The 21,192-nt window shown below is 41.6% G+C and overlaps 1 protein-coding gene across 2 annotated transcripts in view; it reads right to left on the bottom strand.

The window, feature by feature from the left end:
- The window catches only part of USP31 (ubiquitin specific peptidase 31), a 101,645-nt gene that overhangs the window by 57,879 nt on the left and 22,574 nt on the right, over positions 1-21,192 (bottom strand). For both annotated transcript variants that reach the window (XM_047839523.1, XM_047839522.1), the window contains exons 2-10: positions 17,253-17,390; positions 15,931-16,019; positions 15,747-15,839; positions 15,052-15,187; positions 12,646-12,790; positions 6,134-6,314; positions 2,486-2,597; positions 1,778-1,872; positions 18-95 (exon numbers count right to left, since the gene is read on the bottom strand). In XM_047839523.1, the coding sequence (XP_047695479.1) occupies positions 18-95; positions 1,778-1,872; positions 2,486-2,597; positions 6,134-6,314; positions 12,646-12,790; positions 15,052-15,187; positions 15,747-15,839; positions 15,931-16,019; positions 17,253-17,390 (1,067 nt within the window). The remainder of the gene's footprint in view (positions 1-17; positions 96-1,777; positions 1,873-2,485; positions 2,598-6,133; positions 6,315-12,645; positions 12,791-15,051; positions 15,188-15,746; positions 15,840-15,930; positions 16,020-17,252; positions 17,391-21,192) is intronic.

The raw sequence follows: 21,192 nt of genomic DNA, 5'->3' as shown, positions 1-21,192 counted from the left end.
ATAAAAACAATACTCACAAATCTTTTGTTTCCTTGTCCCATTCTACCACTAACTTCACATGAGCAGTGCCACCTGGTCCACAAGATTTTAATGCCCTAGAGGATGGAGAAGGAAGTCACATATTATGCTCTTAATAAATTATTTCACTTATGATTATATCCTATCTGAAATTTGATATCATAATGTGATTGCTGAAAATGTTCAACACTGTTCCTCATCAGAGTTTCTAGCAAGACAATTATGACTTCATATTTAGAATAACTAGGTTACAACTGGACTGAAAAATCCTTAAATTAAAATGTCCAGTACAGAAGGAGACTAGAAGAAATTAGTCTCACATTATGTAGGCTGTCTACAATCACTCTCAGATGTTCTTTATGACCTTTCCAACTTTTTGTCTCATTTCTCACCAACCCAAATAGAGACCAGATAGTAGTCCCTCTGGGAACACAGTCTTGCTCCTACACCTCTTCTCCCCCATAACCCACGCCTGGGCCCTTGGACTGTGCCCCATGCCAATCCAAACTGTGCCCTTCCTGCAAGGTACCCCTCAAGTTCCATCCCTGTCTTTTATAAAGCACTCCCCTCAGGTGGCCTTTCTTGTCACCATCTCCTGAGAAACTCTTTCAGCAAGAGTAGTCAATATTAATTACCCATCTAATATTTGTTACGCTTTGCAGTATTCTGGATCAGTATCTAATCTCTTAACTTTTGTCTCTAAAACCAAACATAAACTGCTTTCAAACACAACCACATTGTATACTTTTTTTGGAATCTTAAAGTGCAAACACCACAATATTTGCTGAAAAATCATAATAAAGATAATGTGAGTTTTTGTATTTATGCAACTATATATATTGCATATATATATATATATATATATACACACATATGTGTATTCTTTTATTAATGCAGTAGGGTGTTGGAAGCATGTAGAAAAGCAGGGAGGTAGCAGAGGGAAGCGACTAGGTCTACTGAGGGAGAGGAGGAACAGTGTGAAGGTTCAAGGGAATGGAATGATCCACAGAGGACAACACATGCAAAGGCACACACGAGTCGTGCCACGTGTTCCAACAATCCTCATGCTGGGATACTGCTGAAGATTTAAGATGAGAGGAAGAGCCTGACAAACGGGGTGTAAGCAGGGTTCAAACTGTAGAGCTTCATACACTGTGGAAGATGGGCTTCATCTTTTAGGTCACAGGTTGCCATTTAAGATTTCCAGGAGGAGGGGCACCCGGGTGGCGCAGTTGGTTAAGCATCCAACTTCAGCTCAGGTCATGATCTCACGGTTCAGGGGTTCGAGCCCCACATCGGGGGCTCTGTGCTGACAGCTCAGAGCCTGGAGCCTGCTTCGGATTCTGTGTCTCCCTCTCTCTCTGCCCCTACCCCACTCGTGCTCTGTCTCTGTCTCTCTCTCTCTTTCTCAAAATAAATAAACATTAAGAAAAAAAATTTCCAGGAGGAAAGCGGCATGATGAGAATTCTACTTTGGAAAACTTCCATCTTGGCTGAGTATGAAAGTGTAATTATATCTGTAGTCCTGGGACATACATTAATTTGCTTTCCTGACAGGAGGACTCCAGGTTTTTCTGATTTCGAAAAAGATCATAAAACATATCATACTCAAATATGAATGAAAAGTAAAAAGTATACTTAATTTCTAAACGAGCCTAAAGAGCCTACATACGTAGGTGGAAACTGTACCAGCCGTCACTAGAAATTATACATGAGCATAAATAAAATTGTAGAAGACAATTTATTGACTTATTTTTACCTTTCTACCGTTGGGTGGCACAGGGGTTTCTCCTCCTGGGGCAGCAAGTATGTTATCCCCACAACACTGACGACACGCAAACTGAATGGACACACCTGCATCAAACAGTAAAGGAGGATTTGACTGAATTTCTCTTCAAAGGCATGTGCGTCACAGTAGCATTTCCAAAACAGATTAGAGAGACAGCAAATGGTTTGGCAAAATGCTTCTCTCTGATATTCTATTAGGTTGTTGAGCCACTCTTACACACTTTAAATATGATTTACCTAAATGCAGTTTACATATCAAATATGTTAGGCAGGACAAGTAACATGCTGCTTTAGGCTGAACGTTAACTTCATGTAAGTCTCCCATGGATACCTTAATATAGTAGTCGTAATTTTGAAAGTACACAGATAGCTGTTCTACAAAATCTCTCCAAGCTGATCGTGTGCTAATCTTTATTAGATAAATATATATTATAAAGAAATACCCAGCAGTTCAAGGAAATTCTTGCAGTGGCCAGAAAATGAGGGGCTAAGTCCTCAGTCTTGAAAATCTGAACACAGCTGATTTTACTAAACAGCTTTGCACACAGCTCCTTGGCATCCCAGCGCCATGTCTGGTCTTCCCTAAGTGCAGAGGTCCAAAACTCAAACTTCTCTGCAGGGACTGTTTCATCGTTGGGTACACACGCATGTGTGCTGGAGCATCCAGATGCCGACCCACCTGAATGCAAACCGTGGGCCTCAGGAAATACTTCATCTTCTCCAAGATTTCCTTCTGCAGAAGGTCCCATGCTATTGTCTTCTCCAAGTGCAGCACAAAAGGCAGTCCAAATCTAACACACATAAGTATTGCAATCGCCTTAAAAGTATGGCAATTCTTTTAATACTGTAATTCTTTATTCATGATCTCTTAAAATGGAACAACTATCTAATTGGGTTTAGGATGGTTCTCAAAATAAAACAAACAGGAAATGTAACAGTTACTCCCAGAAGTGGATAAAAAAGTCAGAAAAGAAGCTTAGATTTCTAAATGAAATTTAATACCTCATGTGCCAAAATGGCTTCTAGGGGATATTAGGTCACAAGAGGCCAGGATCAATGAATATGGTAAGGAAAGAGAGCGGGAGTGGACACGCTCCGACAAACGGCATGGGTCCACAAAAAGGGGTCAGGTGCTGGAGGAATAGATGGCTGGAAGGTCTAGCGGGCAGGTGGCTGTACGCTGGTAATCTGACAAGCAAGTGACACTGAAAGTCAGCTCCCAGCCTAGGGGAGAAGCCAGGTAGCCCCTGCCCATGCTGGGCTCTCAGGAGTCAGAGGATCAGAGGCAGTACCATGTACATGTACCATGTAAGGCTCTGGCAGTACTCAGATCACCAAGGGAGCTTGAAACAACAATGATGCCCGGCAGTCCCCTGAGACTGCACTGTAATCACTCTGGTATGTAGCTCAAGCACTGAACTTTGCTGAGGAAGCCCCAGATGGTTCTAACACGCAGCCAGGGCAGGACCACTGGCCCAGCCTCACTCCCACTCACACCTGGCCACTCATACCTACTCATTGTGCCCTACATGTATGCTACTCACCCAGCCAGGTCTCTGTGCAGCCAACTCCTTCAGCTTGAACAACCCTCCCACCTCTTCCCTAAGCCACTCCCTAGTCCCCCACATCAAGACCCAGGGGAGGGATTCTTCCCCAGGAAGCACCCTGTTGATCGGCTCCCTGTGCTATCTGGGCCACTGCACTCACTACACCATGGGAAAGATAAGGTCTATCTCCCTAACTCCCACCAGTAAACCAAGGCAGGAACTGTGATTTATTTATCATAGTCACCCAAACAGCCAACCCCTAAGAATCCATAAGTGTTTAATGAACAAATGAACAAAGAGATAAACCTTGACTCAGGGTGAAGCAGAGGCACTCACATCAAGAAAGCTGCTCCTGGAGCACCTGGATGGCTCAGCCGGTTGAGTGTCTCTTGATTTCAGCTCAGGTCATGATCTCACTGTTCGTGGGTTTGAGCCTCACACCAGACTCAGGGCTCACTGTGCAGAGCCTGCTTGGAATTCTCTCTCTCTCCCCTTCTCTCTCTTCTCCCCTCCCCTGTCTCTCTCAAAATAAATAAACAAACAAAAAAGGAAAGCTGTTCCTATGACCTCAGCCTATGCACAGCAGTACTCCACAACCAGCACCATGATGGGAGATAAATTACAAGCACATGTAAATCAGCCACTCCTGGTTTTCACATGATCATGTCCTCACTTGTAAGGGGATAGTATTACGAAAGGGACTCCACAAGTTCTTTATTTTATACCAACGGGCTGAGCTGCCTTTCTTTCTGCCCCGTAAACATGCCACGCTCCTCTCGGTCTCAGGGTCTTTGTACTCATGTTCCCTCATCACGGATCCTTCTCCCCGGAGGCTCACACTGTCTCCTCACTCGGAGGACTCCGCTCCGTGCTGCATCCCGGGGTGGACCTCCCTGTCCCCCTCTCCAGAGAGTCTTGCCACTCTCTCACTCCAGCCTGCTTTCATATCTTCAAGGTGCTGATGACTGTCTGAAGTTAAGTGTGTTTACTTGTTCGCAGTCGGTCTGTCCTCACTGGGACAGAAGCTCCACAAAAACACAGTCTATCTCGTTCACTGCTCTACCCCCAGGGTTGGAACAGTGCCCGACACACTGTAAACACCACAGCATTTGTCAACCAATATCATATATATACAAATCAACATATTTCACACTTATGTTATTGAACCATCATTAAATAAGGAAATTACTGCAAAGCAACATTTTAAAAGGCTAATGTAATGCTACCCTGACAAACAGCAGAAACAAAGTCCTTTGTCCCTGAAACTTATCCATATCTTGTTGTTACTCAGGTTACATTACTACTGTGACAAAGCTGCTTTGAAAGATAGTCATATAAGGACTTTAAGAGACAAAACAGATAAACATAAGGGAAGGGAAACAAAAATAATATAAAAATAGGGAGGGGGACAAAAGAGACTCATAAATATGGAGAACCAACTGAGGGTTGCTGGAGGGGTTGTGGGAGGGGGGATAGGCTAAATGGGTAAGGGGCATTAAGGAATCTACTGAAATCAATGCTTCACTATATACTAATTTGGATGTAAATTTTAAAAAATAAAAAATAAAGTAAAAAAAAAAAGATAGTCTAAACCTCCCATAAATTCTTAGCAGGAACAGATTTGAGAGAGATTTGTGACTCCCAAATTTCTGACTTAAGCAGCTGAATGAATAGTGGTGCCATTCGCTGAGGCAGGAAATGCTGGAGGACCAGATTTACAGGGTAAGAGAATCCGTACAGTTTGGAACCTAACACTGAGGTACATGTACCGTCCAAGTTGATATGCTAAGAATTACAGAATTTAAAAAAAAAAAGCTGTTAAGAAGGATCCACGAGGCGCCTGAGCCAAAAATAAACACATGAAATGAGACATTGACAATTAGATGAGCTCGAAGAGCCTTTCTAATTCAGACTCTACCATCCTTATTTTAGATTCTCCCCCCCTCCCCAAACCCTCAAATCAGGTCAACTTACATTCTTTATAAATATCAGATTCAAAAATTAAAGATTTTTTATTTTTTAAAATTTTTTAAATGTTTATTTTTGAGAGACACAGAGAGAGAGAGAGAGAGAGAGAGAGCGAGAGAGAGAGAGAGAGCGAGCATGTGCAAGCAGGAGAGGGACGGGAATCCCAAGTAAGCTTCATGCTGTCGTGCAGAGCCTGATGCAGGGCTCACAAACTGTGAGATCATGACCTGAGCCAAAGTTGTATGCTTAACCAACTGAGCCACCCAGGTGCCCCTCATAGTTTTATTTTGTTTGTTTTTTTTTAAATTGTTTATTGTGAGAGAGAGCAAGTGTGAGTGGGGGAGGGGCAGAGAGAGGGACGGAGGAAGAGAATCCCAAGTAGGCTCTGTGCTATCAGTGCAGGGTTCGATGTGGGGCTCAAACCCAGGAACCGTGAGATCATGACCTGAGCTGAAATCAAGACTGGGATGCTTGACCAACTGAGCTACCTTGGTGCCTGTCATCCCTACTTTTTTTTTTTTCAACGTTTATTTATTTTTGGGACAGAGAGAGAGACAGAGCATGAACAGGGGAGGGGCAGAGAGAGAGGGAGACACAGAATCGGAAACAGGCTCCAGGCTCTGAGCCATCAGCCCAGAGCCCGACGCGGGGCTCGAACTCACGGACCGCGAGATCGTGACCTGGCTGAAGTCGGACGCTTAACCAACTGCGCCACCCAGGCGCCCCTCATCCCTACTTTTTAAAGCATTTTAAATTGTTTGAAAACATTAGACTTTTAAAGTTTCAGCACTTACTGGTAAGTCAGTTTTTACCTTTTCCCTTGCTGCCCAGTGCAAGCTCGGTTACACACTAAAAGAACAATCTTGTCGCCTCCTGGTCTTGTCAGGGGCAAGTCTGTTTTCCCTTGCTTTGCTGCTGCCTGTGTACAAGAAGACAGTCGATGATGATCCAAGCCAAATTTCAAGTGGTTTAGATTGTTGTTTAAGTGGATTCCTGGAAAAAAAAATTAAAAACAACTTATTCTATCTTTTCAAAATTCTTTCATTCATTACAAAGAAATTTACCCAGCAGAGAAATTAAGAAGCTGTCATTATGTAATTTAAACTACAAACGAAAAAAGAACAAATGATTATGAGATAACCAGCCATTAAAATAATTTCTTAAGCATCTATCATTTCCTTTAAACTAGCTTTATATATCTTAAAAAGTGAAATTTAAAATTCTTCACTTCAGTGAATACTGGATACAGTTGTATTTTTTATTATTTATTTATTTTGAGGGAGAGCGTGCATGCATGGGCACAAGCACAGGAAACAGGCAGAGACAGAATCCCAAGCAGGCTCCGCACTGTCATCATAGAGCCTGATATGGGCGGGGCTCAATCTCACAATCATGAGATTTTGAGAGCAAGTTTGCAGAGATGATCCACCAAGGCAAATTTAAGGGGAGACCATGCAACCAGGAACCAAATAAATTTTTAAAAAATAAAAAATTAAGACTAGTAAACGTGGAATGATCTTCAATATTTTAATAGCAGTTTCTTCTCCCTGATTAACAAGACAGACTTATAAAAAACAAAGTATAAACCGCACTTAACTAGACTCACAGCCATTATAGGACATGTCAACTTTAATGCAATCAACCACCCTGGATGGACCTACATTTAAGTGAACAAAAATATATGATCGATAGGAATACAGGTTGGTAAGAATCAGGTCTTTAGAAATGCCTGAAAGCAGAGCTGTCTGTCAATCTTAGCTACTCAGCAATTTAGTACCTAGTACAACGCCCTGCACTTAGTAGAAATTCAAAAGTGCTTGATCAAACAACCGTTCATTTCAATGGAATACTACTCAACCATTAAAAAGAATAAAACCTTGGGGTAGCTCAGTCAGTCAAGGTTCCAACTCTTTTTAGTTCAGGTCATGATCTCACAGTTTGTGGCATCAAGCCCCATGTTGGGCTCTGTACTGATAGCACAGAGCCTGCTTGGGATTCTCTGTCCCTCTCTCTCTGCCCCCTTCCCCAACTCGTGCACGTACACTCTCTCTCAAAATAAATAAACAAGAAAAAAAAAAAAAAGGACATCTTGCCATTTGCAGCAACATGGATGGACCTTGAAGGCATTATGCTAAGTGAAAGAAGTCAGAGAAAGACAAATACTGCATGATCTCACTTATATGTGGAATTTAAGACAACAACAACAAAACGAAGGCAGAGATACACAGAAGAGACTGGTGGTCGTAGAGGAGAGCGGGAGTGGTCAGGCAAAATTGGTGAAAAGGGTCAAAAGGTACAAACCTCAAGTTATAAAATAAATAAGTAATGGGATGTAATGTACATTATGGTGAGTATAGTTAATAATACTGTATTGTATATTTCAAAGTTGCTGAGAGTAGACCTTAAAAGCCCTCATCATAATAAAAAAAATTTTGTAACTCTATGGTGATGGATGTTAACTAGATTTTCTGTGATGATTATTTTGCAGTATATACAAACACCGAATCATTATGCTGTACCCCTGAAACTAACATGTTATATGTCAATTACACCTAAACAAAAATAATAATAAAATTAAATTAAAATAATTGTTCACTTCTTTAATCTTTTGGAAGTATAGCCTAAGGAAATTATACCCCAACTTGCAAATAGAAGAAAGTCCTTCACCACCACCACCACACGCATAAATGAGAACAACAGCAAAAGGAAAATAAAAAGTGGCTTATAAAAAAGAATTCATAGCAGAATTCTGGCAATAACCTAAACATCCAGCAATACAAGACTTGCCAAACCTATTAAGGGACATCAGCATTACAGCAATTTAAAATAACAAGTATATGGTTAATACCAAAATAAATTCCAGATGAATTAGAGTTAAAAAAAAAAAGTATACAGAAGCTAGAAATAAGGAAAAATGGAATCTTCATTAAGCTATTAAAGGGAAGAAAACCTTTTAACCTTAAATACCAAAAAGAAATCACAAGAGGAAAAACAGGTTTCACTCCATAGCCATTTCAAACTTTGGTATGACAAAATAAAAATAAGAGAAGTCTGAATTTGAGACAATAAATGGCCTCACTGCCCAGCTCCTTGGCAGAAAGAAGGCTGGGGAGACCTGTTCTCAAGTGATAAGGGTCCCTAATGAGATGAGGGGGTACCACTCAACTGCACAGAAATCAAGCTCTGTGTTCAAAGAGCAGGCCCAGTTACTACCAGCTGCATGACTGGGGCAGTTATTCAACTCCCCAAGTCTTCCCTCATTTGTAAAACGGGGAAGGCAGCAAGTAGCCTCATAGGCCTCAAATAACTTATTTATAAAGATTAGAGCAAAGGCTAACACATACTTAGTAAAGTACAGTGTTCCAACAGAGCCACTCTCTGGTTAGAACACAATCACCTCGGACCTCATCAAATTCACTTAAAAACAAAATTTAGTATTAACCATTAACAACTGGGGTGTGAAAGGGGATTTGAAGAAATTTTCAGTTGAACATTAACTGGGCTCTTGCTCTGCATTAGGAACTATACTAAACTGCTGGGTACAGAAAGATAAAACAAAGCATAGCCCCAAGTGCAGAGAATTTCACAGCATGGTGCAGGCAGAGGAGGAAAAAAGATCATTTCCATGCAACATGCTGGTGTCAGAGATTAGCAGAAGCTTTGACTGGAACAAGGAAGAGGAGTAAGTCAGCAGCCTGATGTGGAGGAGGTAAGGAAAGAGTTTCAGGAAAAGGTGATGACTGAGTATTTTTTTACTGTAATGCAATTAAAAGTAGAAAACAAATTGAACAAACAAAAGCACACACATGAAAAAGCACCTGGAAAATAAAGCTCCTAGGTCAAAAAAATTAAAACTTGAATAACAGACTACCTAGAAACTAACAATGTAAATATGGGTGGGTATACCAGAGAAAACTGAATCCTAACTGGCAGTGAAGAAAGCTGATCAACCCAACATACAGAATTACCAAAAGGTTCAGAAACTAGAGGCACCCATGGAAGTAGGTGTGAAGGAAAAGAACTAAAATAAGGACTTTCAAGAACGGCACCAAGATCATTCAAAGCGGAAAGAATGGTCTCTTGAGGCACCTGGCGGCTCAGCCCGTTAAGCTGGTGTCAGAGATTAGCACAAGCTTTGACTGGAACAAAGCTTGATCTCAACTTGAGATCAAGTTGAGACTTGATCTCAACTCAGGTCTTGATCTCAGGGTCACATGAATTCAAGCCCCACATTTGGCTCCACGTGGGGCATGGAGCCTACTTAAAAAAAGAAAAAAAGAATAGTCTCTCCAACAAATGTTGGTGCTGTTTACCTACAAAAGATTGCACCTGGACTCCCACCACAAACCATACACAAAATTAATTCAAACGGAGCAAAGACCTAAATGTAAAAGCTAAAACTATAAAAACTCCTAGAAGTAAACACAGGAGTAAACTTCATGGTCCTGGATTTAAGGATGAAATCTTAAATTATTTTTTTTTTCAACGTTTTATTTATTTTTTTTGGGACAGAGAGAGACAGAGCATGAACGGGGGAGGAGCAGAGAGAGAGGGAGACACAGAATCGGAAACAGGCTCCAGGCCATCAACCCAGAGCCCGACGCGGGGCTCGAACTCACGGACCGCGAGATCGTGACCTGGCTGAAGTCGGACGCTCAACCGACTGCGCCACCCAGGCACCCCAAGGATGAAATCTTAGAGATGACACCCAAAGCATAAGCAATAAAAGAAGAAAAAAATTAGATCTCATCAAAACTAAGAACTTCTGTTCATCAAAAGACACTATCAAGAGAGTGAAAAGACAATTTATAGAATGGGAGAAAATATTTGCAAGTCACATATCCGACAAGGGTCTAGAATCTAGCATGTATCTCTTACAATACAACAACAACACCAACAACAGCACAATTTAAAAATGGGGCAAGAACTTGAATAGACATTTCTCTAAAGATGATAAACAAATGGCCAACAAGCACATGAAAAGATGATCGACTTCATGTATCACGACACACCACTTCACACCCACTAGGATGGCTATAATCAAAAAGATGGAAAATAATAAATGTTGCCAAGAATGTGGAGAAATTGTAACCCTCATATATTGGTTCAGCTGTTGCAGAAAACAGTCCAACAATTCCCCGGAAAGTTAAGCATAGAATTACCACGACCCAGTGTTTCCACTCTTAGGGGGATGTATGTGTGTGCGTCCCCCAAAAGAACTATAACCAGGTATTCAAACAAATACTTGTATGTGAACAGTCACAGCAGCACTATTTCATAATGTGGAAACAACCCAAATGTCCATCAACAGATGGAAAACAAAATATTCTATATACAAAAAAAAATTTTTTTTAAAGTGGGTGGGTACCTGGGTGGCTCAGTTGGTTGAGCATCTGACTTCGGCTCAGGTCTGTGAGTTTGAGCCCCGCATCAGGCTCTGTACTGACAGCTTAGAGCCTGGAGCCTGCTTCAGATTCTGTGTCTGTCTGTCTGTCTGTCTGTCTGTCTCTCTGCCCCTCCCCTGCTCATGCTGTCTCTCTTACTCAAAGATAAACATAAAAAAAAATTTTTTTAATGTTCTACATACATATAATGGAATTAAAAATTTTTTTAATGTTTTATATACATATAATATTTAGCCATAGAAAGGACGGAAGGACCGATAAATGCTACAACACGGATGAACCTTGAAACATGCTAAGTAAAAGAGACAAGTCACAAAAGGCCACAAATTATGATTCTATTCACATGAAAGTCTAGACTAGAGAAATCTACAGAGACAGAGAGTAGAATAGTGGTCACTCAGGACTGGGTAGGATGGGTAGGTTGCAGGGAGGTGTGTGTAGGGGAGACAAAATAGGAGCTGAGAAAGGAGCTGGAGAAATGAATTCTCAACAGAGCAAACAGTGGGAAAGTATAAAAGTACACGGCATGTTTGAGAAAGAGAGTGACCTGGGTAGGGTACATGGGGAAGGAGACAGAATATAGTAGAGAGGCTGGAAAGAGAGGCAAGGACTCATCATGAGGGGCCAAGCATCCTTCCAAGGTGTTCAGATGTAATCTTAGACAAAGGGGAAATCCTAGCAAATCAATAAAAAGCATGTAACATGATCAGAAATGTAAGTCGGAATCAGTTTGGTGGCACCATGGAGAAATAATTGAACAGAAGAAAGCCTAGGGAATAAAGGTATTACTAGAGAAGTTACTAGAAAAAGCCCGGTCGACACTGGTCTGAGCTGTATCAGTGGCAAGAGAATGAGGAGGAAAACTGCATAGTGTTTACTTAGTTCTATGTGAATTTTGAGAGAGAGGTCAAAATTTGAAGAAGTGCTTGGATCCACCTTGGGTGAAAGTGGTGGCGCCATGATTCCACAGAAGAAACGCAGGAGGATCGGGTCTAAGAAATGCTGAGTGTTAAGACACCAACAGGACTTCTAAGCAGAGATTCCAGTGGACAGGCAGAAGTCAGGGAATGGAACCAGAGGAAAGAGAGGGCGAGCAGGGGGGTTCAGTTCTAAAAATCATGGCAGTAGAAGAGATACTGATGAGACTGGATGGAGCAACGGGTTCTCAAACCGTGGTGTGCATCAGAATTGCCTGTGAAAAACAAGTTTACTGGGCCCCACCCCCAGAGCTGCTCATTCAGTAGGTCCGGGGTGGGGTCTAGGAATCTATAGTTCTCACCAGTTCCCAGGTGCCTCTCATGCTTTAATAACCACTGGAGTCGAGAAAAAGGACAGAAGCCCCAGAACCATGAAAAAGACCAGGAACAAAGCTCGAGTTGCCTAGCAACTTTCAAAATAGCCCCCAAATCCTGGAAGCACTATAGAGAGACACGCTGAGTTCCAAATCACAGACGAAACCACAGGAAAAGGAGGCACTGTCAAAGCTGTACTCTCTTGCTGCCTATGGATGCAAATTTCTTAAGAGCAAGGTATCAAGAAAACATTTTACAGCAAAGAGTTAGAATTTAGAAAGCATCAGAGCCGGGAACAAAATGCCAAAAAAACAACAAAAAAAAGATGGCAGCTATGGCATAATACACCTTCCCAAATGCTGTCATAAGATACTTAAGAATCACTTCAGGGAGGATTTAGTCAGTTCTGAGCCTCCAATTGTGGAGAGGAAAGGTTAGAAAAGAAATAGTGAGAACTGCCTTCTTCCAGAGAAACATGTTACCATAAAATTTATGCCATCCTAAAAACAAGCATTATGTGTATTTTTACCACAGTTAAAAACAATTATGCCATCACATAATAGACATCTCAAAAGGGTATACAGTTGTAAAACCTGCAAACCCCTGTGGAAACAGATGCTCATTTACCTCTTTGACTGAGAATTCCTTCAGGCCTAAATATTTCTGGAGTCTCAAAGGCAAAAATGCAGTCGCTTTCATGGACTGTTTCCAGGTCGTCTGTGTCACAAAAGGAACGATGGAACCCATCATAGTACATTTCCGTTAACACAATCTAAAAACGGGAAAAATGTAAACAGTTGGACAACTGGAAAGTCAATACGAATTGATCTCCCAATTCTACCATGAACTTCTGCAGCCTGTCAGGATTTGTGGTGATGTGAGAGGGCTCTGAGACATGTCACAGAGCCCACACTATCTGCCTTCAGTAAGGAAATCTAAGAAGCACAGTATCTTCTGTAAATGTGTAACAAACAATATACTCTGATTTCAGAACGCTATGGCACTGAATCCAGAGTTCCTCTAAGTTTCCGTGAAGAAACCCAGGAAATTATAAAAACTAATCCTCCTGTTTCACAAGGGGAAGACACTGAAGACAGGTGGGAAACTTGCCAGAGTACCCAACCATTAAGTCTCGCAGCGAAGACCGAGTCCACATCTGATTCTGAGACTTTCTCCTACCTCGTTAACTTTTTTCATTTCAAGTTAAGAAATGCCATATAACCATGGATTGTGTATTAGAAAAAAAAAAAGAAATCAACTCACATGTCCAACAATAGGAGCTAGTTAAATGTATTATAGTCCTACTATAATTATAAAGCTATTACAAAGAATGATCTGAGTAAATAAGAAACAACATAAAGAGTAATGTGTGTAAGCAATTCCATTTTTATAAAATAATAAATGTAATATATATATAGAAAAAAATAAGAGTGAATATACAACACAGTATTAAAGTTAGTAAGTCTTAGTTCTAAGGTACTTATTAGGACAAGGTACTTCTAAGTTACGCTTCTGAAATGGTTGAATATTTCACAATGAAACAAAAAAGCAAAAGATGGGGGGAAAAAAAACAATGCAAACATTTAGATGCTCATTACATGCTCAGTAGCACCGTCTAGCGAAAAAGCACTGGATGGGGCCTGAAGAGGTTCCAGTCCCAGCCTGCCACCAACCAGCCCTATGACCTTGAACAAGTCACATGGTTTCTCTGGGCCTCCTTCAAATGAGGGGGTGGAAAACGGACCCCTAAAATCCCCTCTACTAATGCAAACATACCACAAGTCTGTGAGGTGAAACAGGCTGGTGGCATATTCTACAAACAGTCCAAGAAAAATATCCCTGGCACATTTTTCTTCTAATTATTTTAATGACCACATTGTTTTTCTGCAGGTGAACATACAAGTATAATTTACTTTCTCCAGCAAGCTAAGGTCAAAAACAAACTTGTAATTACATCACCCATTTAAACCACATGCAAAAAGAGCCAGATGCCACTGGAGGCTTTACAGATACAACCAGATTTACTCTGGAAACACATCTAAGCCTCCCTCCCTCATTGTGTCTTTCCCCTCATTCTGAAGGGGAAAAAAAGAATCAACAAGGACTTCACAGTAAGGAAGAATATGAACATTTTATCAACATGCCAGTACTTGGCCTATGAAAATATGAGATACTTACTACATTAGGGCCCCACTGCTGGTTGTATTTGTTTTACTGTGGTAACTTCCCAAATGAAGCCACATGAGGCCAAAGTACAAAATACCTTTAGTAATCAAGTGATTACACAGCAGCTTCCAGAAGGTATCTAGGGAGAAGTTATTCTACCACAGAATCATCTTTCTTAGTAAATCTAAAATAGGAAATGTTTTTCCAAATAAAGTCATAATAGTGAATTGAGTAAAAACTATATGCAAAAATGTCAAGTCACAAACAGGCCAAAGTATCTGGGGTCAATTTAAATATAACTACTTATCAAAAATTTACCCAAAAAAAGAAGGCAGAGGGAGCACAATGTTCCTTTCTCTCATCTAAACAAAGGACGAGACACTGGCCCAGCTTTAAGCAGAAAGTGAACCATACTGAACATCTATATGTACTATACCAGCAAGAAGATATCCACTCTTGACACCACAATGGAAAGGGGTTTTCAAGAACCACCAGTCAAGTTTTCTAAGCCTCTCTGACCTTCAACAACCACAGCAATGCTCTTCCTATTGCCTGCATAAGCTTCCCTAAGAATGGTTTAAGAGAGACTGTATAATTATACTTTATAAACAAAGCTAAAAGAAGGTCCTGGTGTAAGGTCACAACTTTCCTTCTAAAAATATATGTACGATTAAATGAAGCACAAAAAGTTTTGATGTACATTTTCCTCCTTTGGGTCTTAATTTTTTTTTCCCCTCAACACACACACACAACTGGTTTTACATTTCTATGTAACCATGCTTGGCAGAGGATTGTTAAAAAATTCCAGGAGAACAGAAAGCAACACTTTTATGACTCATGTGTAATCGGCCTTAGCACACTTATTACCTGATCAGTAGGGATCTTTGTTTCCATAGACACTGCTTCCCGAAGCCTGGCGACAGTCCCAGACAGAGGCACGGCAACGCCAATCCTCATGCAGTGAGAACACTTCCCCTGATACACTACGGTAACATAGAGAGGCCTGTACAGATCAAAGCCAGATCTTCTTATTAGTCACTTATTTCAACTTAAATATAGAAGCAAAATGAAGAAACAAACACAGAACTGAAAGGGAAAAATCTCATTTGGACTTCAGTAGGACCAGAAAACAATAATCAACACATCTTTGGAAAAGGCAGTTGAACAAAATATATCAACACTTGATCCTGTGCTTTGTATGTTCTTCACAACAGCATAATTCCCAGAAATTATGAAAAACTGTTCAAATAAAGCAACTAATTAAAAGTGCAATAGAAAGTCTCTAGAAAATCTAGAAGGCACTCAACAACTCTCCTCCTCCCCCACACTATCAACGGATGAGCAACTGAACAGACTACAACCACAGGGACTGAAACGACTTGTTGGCCCCATGTACCTGTTCACCCTGTAAACTCAGACAGAGATTTATAAATTTCTGTAGGGTTTTAACAATGCCTGTATTCAATTTATCACTAATCCCGTTTTTTTTCTAAATAAGTAAGAACACGTAACAGGAGCTGGACAGGAATAAACAGTCTTAATTTTATTAAATCTGTTCTTACCTTGTGTGGGGTAGAGGAATTGGCAAAGAAATGCAGAGGAAAGGGTCAAAAGTGTTGCTCTGCTTCTGACAATGAGGACATGTCAAAGAAGATCTTCAAAAACAAAAATGAAAGACACACACAGTATGAGCATCTACAGCTATGTTGAGCAGACCATATAAGAGACAATTTGATATGCTCATACCTGTACTGGGCTTGAAAAAGTTCTTGTACAAAAGTGCTACAGACAGGAAAAGATGGTCCCTCGGGCATCATATCAGTCTCTGACGGTGGCTAAAAAAAGGGAAAGTACAATTTCACAGATTAGAAGTACCAACTCTTGATTGAAGGTGAACCTGAAACAGTCACAAATGGCCTTCACTTCCTTTACAAGCTGTGCAGAGGTGCCAGTGAAAAGCATGTGCTAAAGGCACTGGAACGCAGCTGTCAGGACGGGGGTCACAAGGACTCCTCTCCCCATGGGCTCTCCCACACACCGTGCCTGTGCCAGTCTCTCCCCGCCCCACCCAGCAGCTGGGCAGTCCTTTTGCAGGGTGCTTCAATCTCCAACTCTCAAGGTCTCCCTGCAGCCTCTTGCAGGAAATAACCCCAACCACTGTGCCCTCAAGCTACAGCCCCTGCCGACCGCACCACTCGCTTTGGTGCCCAGTCCCTCTACTGCATATACTTAGTTAGCCTTTTCACGTCCATCCACCTGACAAAGAGTCACTGAACACCTGCTGCCACGTGCAGAGAGCCCTGCAAGGCCATTAGGACACAAAGGTAAATAAGACACAGTGCCTGACCTTGAGTATGTCTCAATCTGGTGGGAGAGCCAGCCACAAACACATGGTCATATGTTAGTACAGAGTGTGCAGGCACAGAAGAACCCTGAATCAGAATATCTTGATGCCTTACCAGAACCACAGACTGAAATTTTGAGGCACAGAGCAGAATTAACAAAAACTTTAAAGGTGGCAAGAGAAAAGCAACTCTTTGGTCTTAATTATTTCTAGTATATAAATCAGTTTTCCATCATATTAAGGCTGCATCATAAAAATTGAGAATGTATCACTGTGTCTTAATAAGAATGTTATTCTAGAGGTTCAGTTTCTACGCCCAAACCCAACCGAAACAGCAAAGACATCCATCCATTTCCTTTTCACCTATGTATTCATCTCAGTGATCTATAAGGGTATGTGTGTCATTGGAAAAGAAAGCAAATTTCTGCTTTAAAAACAGCTTAGTGAACTGGAATCACTTGGCTGTAGTCTAAAGCTAGTCATACATGCAATTATGTCCCCTCTCATTAGACTCTAAGTTCCTTAGAGACGGCATCTCTCGTATCTTATGCTGCCAGCACAGCAATAAACGTGGGGAAAATCCTCTAGGTATCCCTGAATTTTATACTCACCAGGAGCTTAGTCTATTTCACTACATTAACTAAATGCAAACTGCAACAACTCCTCAGTGGAGGTTACCCTGCTCACTGCTCCCTGGCTGCCCCAGCAGGGTGCGCACCCTCACCTTCAGAGGAGGCTGGCCGCTCTGCTTCACAGCATGATTGAGGTCCTCATGAACTCGGTCCAAAAGCCACAGCAGAAACTCCTGGGCATCATGCTGGGAATTTCCCCGATATTGCAGTGCGTTCTTTGACACAATACTCTACACAGGTAAATAAATCAGCATGAATAGTCGTGAATTCATGGCTTTAAAGATGAACTATTTATAATCCCAAAGAAGGATGCAAGATCTCAAGGGTGTTACAAGTACTTCCTAGAAAGACAGCAATATAAAAACAGACGCTTAATGTAAAAACCCCACCCCCAGAAACATGTACAGAAAACTTAAATGCACCTACCCAACAATCCTACTTTGAGAAATAGATCTAAAGGAAACCATGAAAACAGCATGCCAAGACTTCTAAGAAAATATTTATTCGTCAGGCTTTATAATAGCAAAAAAATGATAATAACTTGAACATTTAAAAACAAGAACAGGTTAAATAAGTAACAGAGCATTGAATCATAAACCAAAGGATAAAATAAACACATCTACAAAATATAAATGACTGAGTGAATAAATAAGTAAGGGGACCAGATAAATCTTCTTTATAGAATTCCAAATAATTAATGTCAGTACTTCCCCCTCCAGGAGTTGGATCTTAACCTCCTACCTTGAGTAGTGACTTGCTTCCACTAGAATATGGAAAGAGGCGGGGGTGGGGGCATGGGGGCTGGTGAAAGGTTCTCGGTGAACTGGTTAATTAAGATCATGGCTCTGGAGCAAAGAACCTGGGTTCAAACTTCTGCCCCACCACTTGTATTTGTGAAGCCTGGATCTACTCTCTTCCAAAGTAAAAGGGAGAATAATGGTTTAGTGTGATGGTTAGTGAGAATGCATGCACGATATTTTGTGTGTGAGGTAATAAGCACTCAACTTTCAGCTCTGAGTATGGGATTTGGAAGTATGGAGGAAGAAGGGGACACAACCGCACAAAGGGAGGGCAGTTAGAAGACAAATGAGCTGATGAGGCAAGAAATAATGAGGGTCCAAGCTAAGGCAGTGAGAACAGAAATGTGAAGGCAGACTTGAGAGATTTAGGAATTTAGGCAGTAGACTCCATAGGACTTGTGACCTAATGAATGGGGAGAGTGAGAAAGGAGGCATTAATATCACCAAGGTGTCTTCTCTGAATATGGGCAACCGATGGTACCCTTCATCAGGATAAAATGAAAAAGAAGTCTGGGGAAGAGGACTGCATTTAAAGTTCTGTGGAACCTCCAAGTAGAAGTACCTGGTAAACAACTGAAAACTACAGATCTGGGGCCTGGTGGAAGAGTGTGTGCTAAGGACAAAAATTTGGAAGTCAACAGATGGGTGGTAGTTGAAATCATGAGTACAGCTGAGACTGCCCAGACATAGTCATGAGAGATCAAGCCAGAAGACAGAATAATCCAGAGGACACTATATTTGGGGGCCCTCAAAGGAGACCAAGAGAAGGCCACCAAAGATATGGCAAGAAAATCAGGAGAATAGTCACAAGAGTCAAGAGAAAAGGGTTATGAAGGAGAGAGTGATCAACAGCGTTAAGAGTGATAGAGTAGGACAAAGAACTGAAACTGTCTACTGCATTTTCCAATTAAGATGATTATGGGTGGGGTGGGGGGCGGTGCCTGGTTGGCTCAGTTGGTGGAGAGTGCAACCCTTGATCTCGGGGTTGTGGGTTTGAGTCCCACACTGGGTGTGGAGATTACTTAAAAATAAACTATTTTAAAAAAGAAAAGAAAACAAGGGACAGACTTACAACTTGATAATGAGGAAGAACCATCACACCCTGATGATCAATTAGATGTGAATGGTAACAAAATGATGATTTACAAAGATTTAAAGTAAAGGAGGAAAAAATCAAAGGGACATGAATGAGAGGGAATACTGAGGTGTCAATTGGCAAAATTTACTAACTGGCCAAAGGCAGCAAAGGAGAGGAAGAACCCTGACAATAAACAAGGTTTCAGTGACTAGAAAGATGCCACTTGAATGCTATCTCGGAAAAAGGTACACAAAAGGAGAAATGGGTGTGGGGAGTCTTTACTATACTACAACACTTCCCCCATGGTCAGATGCCACCTGAATCGTCAAACTCAGTATTTCCTTTCTTGGTCTTCACCTTCCTCAATCTTCCCATAGCATTTTATACCTGACACCTTACCTCATCTTGAAATAGTCTGGCTTGTGGCCTTATGCACTCATTTAGGAGAACCAAAGCTGGAGCCACTGGTGTGTACAGTGGGAGAATGTGAGCTATAGAAGAGAGGATTTCACAGTAAAGAAAAACAGGCCAAAAACAAGCTAACAAACAAAAGACATTAGCACCAGCAGCACTGTTGATGGTGTGGCCAACTCAGGATGGAAGAGAAACAAGTGACTGGTGATACTATTATTAAGGGATACAAAGAAGAAGTGATGGACAACACCAAGGTTTTTAGTTTCTAGTCTAGGTAGACAATGAGATCAGGAACAGAGGAAGAGATGGGGGACAGCAGAGCTTCATATATGGTGAATCTGAGGTACCTAAATGATCACCAGTGAGGTGAAGTCTGGTGCTCAGGAAAAAGAACTGAGCTGCCAAGTTAAATCGGAGAGGCACTCACCTTCCGTATGAACATGGAGGAAAAAAAAGCAGAAAAGGAGGCAACTAGGATCTTGAAGAATGCTAGCACAGAAGGGACAAGTCACAATACAGAAGCCAAGGAAGATAAGAGTGGCCAGGAGAACCAGAGACGGAGGCAGTGATGTAAACTACCGCAGGCAAGCCAAGCAGGGCACTGACGTGGTCCCTGGGAAGGGCAAGTTAAGAGGCTGACTGCAATTTCAGTCATGCAGAATACCGACCAGAGAGGGTGGGAGGGAAGAAAAGGTAAGGAAACTGAATGACTGCAAGAAGACCACCCTTCATATGCAAGAGGCTCGGTTATAAAAGGGAAGAGGAAAGATGCTCTGCCCATTGGGGGGCTTACAGGGCAGAGGGACTTACGCACTGAGAGAAGGAGCTAACAGAAGGGAGACACAGCAGAAAGAGGATTCTCCAGTGAGAGGCGAAGGTGGGATTCAGAAAAGAAGTAGAGAAGCACCTTTAACAGGAGGTGGGAGACACAGAAGGGGAGGAGGTAAGGATGGTTACGGATTCAGAAGTTATAGACAGGAAAGCAGGGAACCTTTGTTTCTGTTTGTTCTGTGTTGTTCCTTTTTGGAAGAAGCAAAGGACAACTGCCAAGAGGAAGTCTCAGGTGTGGCAAGGTTAATGACAAATGTCACGGCATGTTGCTGGGCACACAAACTGCCTGAAACATAGCAAATGTCTGGCCCGGGAACCCTCTCCCGTATTTACCTCCAGTGGGGGTGAGGGATTTCTCAGCATATGCACGATCCTAAGAAACAAATGAACTGAAATCAGGCTCTTCACTTGTGTCACAGCAGACACTTCATGCACAGTGTCCATCACATTTCGGAGCGGGGATGATGTACAGTTAAGACTGATTTATGATTCCTGCCGCTATCACTTCAGCTCATCTGGCGCTTAACTGTCAATCGCGGTGTATAAGGTGCCGTATGGAGGCTGCTCAACAAGATTTTTGTTGGGCACGACTCCACAGGCAACAGGACTTCCACAACCACTGTAACTAGGGCAAAAACCTCACCCTAAATCCCTACATCACAGACTGTTTTACAGGGAACCTCGCTGAACACACACACTAACCCAAAGGATCCTTTTTCTGCCCCTTTGCCTCCTTCACAATGGTGACTTATTCCCACTGCAGAGACCCAAGGGACTATTTATTTTACTTCCTACCAAGACAAAACAAAACAGAATAATCTAATAACCATCCTTTAGTGTGTGTTACAGAAAAAAAAAAAAAAAAAAAAAAAAAAAAGTGGGAGCCAAGAAGGAAAAATAGTGGAGGGG

The sequence above is a fragment of the Prionailurus viverrinus genome, chromosome E3 (assembly GCF_022837055.1).
Source record: "Prionailurus viverrinus isolate Anna chromosome E3, UM_Priviv_1.0, whole genome shotgun sequence".
Classification (NCBI taxonomy): Eukaryota; Metazoa; Chordata; class Mammalia; order Carnivora; family Felidae; genus Prionailurus; species Prionailurus viverrinus.
This window is presented reverse-complemented; position numbering and strand designations above follow the sequence as displayed.